The following is a 4,512-nucleotide window of genomic DNA, read 5'->3' as shown; positions in this document are numbered from 1 at the left end:
TCCTTATAGTACTCATCAACACTAGAATTACCTTGGCATAACCGTTGGAGTCGATTGTACAAGGTTCTTGTGAAATGTTCAGGAACAAACCGTCTCCGCAACAGATTTTTCATTTGCGCCCATGTCTCCGGACGACCTCCAGCACGACACAATTGGTTCCACCAAATCAAAGCATATCCAGTAAACTCAATGGATGCATATTGTACCTTCTTCTCCTCCGTATAGCGGTGGCTGTCAAAAAATCTGATCCACACGCATCTCCCACTCCAAATAATCATCGGTCTCGGTTTTTCCATTGAACGATGGTATGGTAAGTTTGAATTTACCAATCCCATCATCTTCATGGTCACGATGAGCACGCCCATGACCTCTTCCTCCCATGGCAAAGCCTTCTTGGCCTTCTCCGCGATGATCATGATGAACACGTCGTGGTCGAGGCTCGTAGTAGTTTCGAGCATCATCGGAGTGGTCGCTCCAATGCTCTCCATGGTGGTCCTGCTGTATGGGGAGTTGTCGTTGTCGACCCCGTGCCGCAAGCCCATCTCGTGGTGGTGACAGTGGCGCCCAAGTAGCACCTCGCTGGTCGTAGCGAGCACGTCGAGGTGGTGCAGCGTAGTAGCTATGAGCATCACCCGAGTAGACGTGGTTGTGCTCTCCATGCTCCTCCTCAAGGTGGCGTTGGCCCCGCTGTTCGGGGATTTGTCGTTGTCGACCCCGTGCAGTAAGCCTATCTCGACGGAGTTCCTCGATGAGGGAGTCGATTCTCCGGCCAAGGTTGGTCTCCACGGCCGATATGCGCCTCTCCACCTTGTTCAACACATACTCTCGTGTATCCTCCAATGCCAACACATAGGCGGGATGCAAGCTTGGATCATACATGGGAAGTGGCAGCTCCTCCTCCACGAGGTGCTTACCTCCATGCACACCATCAACACTGATGGATCTCCTCGAACCCATGGAAGCTTCTCAAGAACAAAATCAGCAAGAGAGAAAATAGCACCGCGAACAACCTAAAGCTCTGATGCCAAGATGATGCGGGACGCCTCGGAAACGATCTTTCACGATGCCAAAGAACTCACAAGGAGCAGCAACAAACTCACTCAAAACTTGTTTCAACAAACTTTGTTACTCTCAAGTGGCAAGAATAAGAGAAAACACTCTCAGATAAATTGCAGCGGATAACTAGCTTGGTTTACAAGGATGCAAACCAAACCATGAAGCTTGTGAACCTATGAAGAATCACAAGAGGGAACCACAAGAATCCTATATGAATTGAGGGCAGGCCCTCCAATCCACACACACGAGCTAACACTCAACGATACTAGTGCTCACAGCACAATACAACCTCACCGGCTGTCTACAAGCATAAACTCAGAAATCTCATCCCCCCTCACATGGAACAGCTGGGGAGTATTTATACTAGAAGCACCCACTAGTTAGGTGCGAAAACAACTCAAAAGGAAGGGTAAATTCGTGAGCCCCAAGTTGTAGCAGGAGCAAACTTGTTGAGCCTCGCGCTGTAAGCTTGCATGGAAACTTGCACAACTTTTGACTCAAGACCTCAAATGATGCACCGGTTTTTTTTTTGAATGAAAGCTGACTTCTAAGACCATCTTTTCCAGCCTCTATAAGGTGCTAGAGACTTCCAGAATTAATTAGGTTTAGGTGAGAAGTTGCAGCTGGAAATCTGATGTGTCATTTCTCCCAAAATAGGCACCGGAAGCTTCCCAACTAAGATAATGGTTTTGCCCTTGTCTTCCTTTGGATGCTCTAATGGTTCAGCATTTGTGCTAGCATTAACCTCACTCTTGAATGTCTTGGTCATGATCTGATCCACATCACCGACCCACGGACAAAGCGGGCGTCCGTTTTGGTCGGCACGTTGGATGTTGGAGTTGCCCTAACAAATGCAAATGAACACCTTCTTGCAAATTCTAAACACATGACACATGATGCATGCACGTATTTACAAGTTTTCTTATTGATATATATTTCCCCACAAGAATATATGTACAAGATGAGTATTTACAGAGATTCTAGCGGTACAACCCAATTCCAGTATATACCCAAGCTAAACTAGTTGCTATGATGCTATCCTTTCTGAGCTGACCTAACATTTCTTTCCAGAGCTAGTTTGTGCTACCCTGTCTACACAACCTATCTACACCAGACTAGCTTGATCATCACCATCATCTTCCGACCGGAAGGACTGGACCAATATGTACACTGAGATCTGTATCTGTGAACCCTACATATGATTTCTGTATGTAGTATTACTAGTTCTAGTAGAGCTTGATGAGGCCGAAGTTCTGGAACGGACGGTAGAACTTGAAGAGGTTCCCGAAGAGGAATGCCGTCGAGCCGGCGGCGACCTCGGAGCTGGAACCGCCGTCGTCGGCCAGCGGGTTGTTCTTTACCCGCAGCGCGGCCTCGCCGATCTGCGCGCGGATGGCCTCGATCGTCTTGGCTTCCACTGGGTGGCCCTGCGGGTCCGACAGGTAGAAGGTGTCCACGGCCTCCCCGTCCTCGGACGATATCTCGGCGCGCCGTATCGTCAGCCCGTTCTCCCGGAAGATGCGGGTGACGTCGGAGAGCAGGCCGGCGCGGTCGTCGGTGCGGACCTCCAGCTCCAGCCCGTCGGCAGTGCGGCGCTCCACGGCCGCCTCGAGGCACTGGACGACGCGCCGGCGCTCGGCCTCGGAGCTCACCGGGTGGCCGTCCACGTGCCTGATGTAGTACTCCTGGTAGGCGCCGCCGCCCGGCTCGGAGCTCACGGTGCCGTGGTGGACGACGTACTGCATGTCGGTGATGGTGCACACGGTGTCGAACAGCAGCTTGGGCCGGTCCCTGCACCGGACCACCACCACGGTGTACCCGCGCTCGGCGCAGTGCGTCACGGAGACATCCGTCCGCGGGTCCGGCCGTCCGGCGGCGCCGTAGTCCCTGTCCTCGAACATCATCTGGTGCAGGCGGCGCTCCTTGTGCGTCAGGCTCGCCGCGGCCGCCGCTCGCACGCCGTTCTGCCCGCGCAGCAGGTTGTCGAGGCGCCGGCTGATGTCGGCGATGCGGGCCTTGTCCTCGATGGCGCCGCCCGCGGCTTTGGCCGCGTCCGTGACCTGCACGACGGCCGCGACGCGCGTGTTGTGCGTCCAGAGCTCGGCGCTCCGGACCGCGCACTGCATGCCGGCGAGCACCGCGCACACCTCGGAGAGCAGGCCCGGGCGGTCGGTGCCCGTGAGCTCGATCGACGTGTACTCCTCCGACGGCACGATGCCCACCGTGTTGCGCACCTCCGGGTAGTAGCAGTCCTCGGCTTCCAACGTCTGCATACACACAACAAATTGAATCCTCAAAAACTCCTCGTCACAATGAAAAACTCCATCGTCCGGGCACCAAAGTTTTGACTGAATTACCGTCTGGATGTAGGAGATGGTTGGCGTGTCAAGAACCTTGTTCCCGTCACGGTCAGTGACATTGAACACTGCGGACAACAAGGGGAAAACGAAGAACCGAAATTTCTTAGATTCCGCGGAAATTGGGCGGAGGGCTAGAAGAACTAGAAGTCTTGATGGCCGTGTGGCGCACTCACCGTCCATGAACCAGCTGCCGTCGGAGGAGAAGTAGGCCTTGCGGATGACGAGGTTGAGGTCGGCGATGACCTGGACGACGGCGAGGAGGGTGCCGTGGCTGTTGACGCTGTCCACCCGGATGACGGTTGCGTCGTCGGAGGCTTCGTTGTCGATCACAACCCTGCAACAGCACGTCCAATCTCCAAATCATGAGAACAGAGCAGAGCAAGGATGGAACCAGGAGCAGAGGATTCCCAATTTCGAACAACCAAGGACCGTCCTTTCGGAACAGAGATTTGAGGATCAAGGAAGGAAGAACACACCAACAAAAGAAAACAATAACCAAAATTTGTGCAGGTCAAGAACTGCAAAAATCGAAATGGAGCCCAAGAAATCCCTAAAACGAAGCTAACTTTACAAAAAGTGAAGGGCGGCTAATCGAATTGCTCACCTCGGCGGGTTCATCCCCCGGACTAGCTTCGCGTACTCGTCGTGGTCGTCTGCGAGAGCCATGGCGGGCACACCCTCACTCGCATCAACAGCTTAGCTTCACTTGGCACGAAGCAGAGAGGCGGCAGGCAAGAGGAGACGTCGAAGCAGAGAGAGAGAGAGAGTGAATTGTGTTGGGCTTGCCCGGACAGACAACCGAAAAGCTTCTTGTCTCGTGGCTTTTATGCGAGGCGGCGAGCACGGATGAACCGGTTGATGTCGATGGATTTTGTAGAGCCTATAATTGGTAGGGGATATATATGTCGGACGTGAAACGGAATTACGCAATCATAGGTAGGTAATTAATTGGTAGCTAGAAGATTCCAAATTGTTGATTCTTTTCTATCCCCTGTTATTGGAACGTGTTTTCTTTCCCATACTTGTCAATTTTTTACTTTTCTCTTTATTAGCCGTCGCTTAGCATGACCTAGTGTGCGTGATAAACATGTAAAAC

General features: G+C 52.8%; 1 protein-coding gene across 1 annotated transcript; it reads right to left on the bottom strand.

Moving 5' to 3' along the window:
• Positions 1 to 1,963: 1,963 nt before the first annotated feature.
• Positions 1,964 to 4,271, bottom strand: LOC123045320 (ACT domain-containing protein ACR6). The gene is made up of 4 exons (XM_044468321.1): positions 4,021 to 4,271; positions 3,590 to 3,750; positions 3,414 to 3,481; positions 1,964 to 3,323 (listed from the first exon to the last, which is right to left on the bottom strand). Exons 1-4 carry the CDS (start codon positions 4,080 to 4,082, stop codon positions 2,283 to 2,285), a joined length of 1,332 nt encoding a protein of 443 aa, XP_044324256.1. The 5' UTR covers positions 4,083 to 4,271; the 3' UTR covers positions 1,964 to 2,282.
• Positions 4,272 to 4,512: the final 241 nt, after the last annotated feature.

This window comes from Triticum aestivum, chromosome 2B (genome assembly GCF_018294505.1).
Source record: "Triticum aestivum cultivar Chinese Spring chromosome 2B, IWGSC CS RefSeq v2.1, whole genome shotgun sequence".
In the NCBI taxonomy this organism is placed as follows: Eukaryota; Viridiplantae; Streptophyta; class Magnoliopsida; order Poales; family Poaceae; genus Triticum; species Triticum aestivum.
This window is presented reverse-complemented; position numbering and strand designations above follow the sequence as displayed.

Bases quoted from the DNA above. Each gene is read 5' to 3' on its own strand.
- LOC123045320 (XM_044468321.1), bottom strand. From the start codon at position 4,082: ATGGCTCTCGCAGACGACCACGACGAGTACGCGAAGCTAGTCCGGGGG. The intron at 3,751-4,020 runs GTGAGCAATTCG...GTGCTGTTGCAG, and splicing joins CGGGGGATGAACCCGCCGAG to GGTTGTGATCGACAACGAAG. The intron at 3,324-3,413 runs GTAATTCAGTCA...GTGTGTATGCAG, and splicing joins CCATCTCCTACATCCAGACG to ACGTTGGAAGCCGAGGACTG.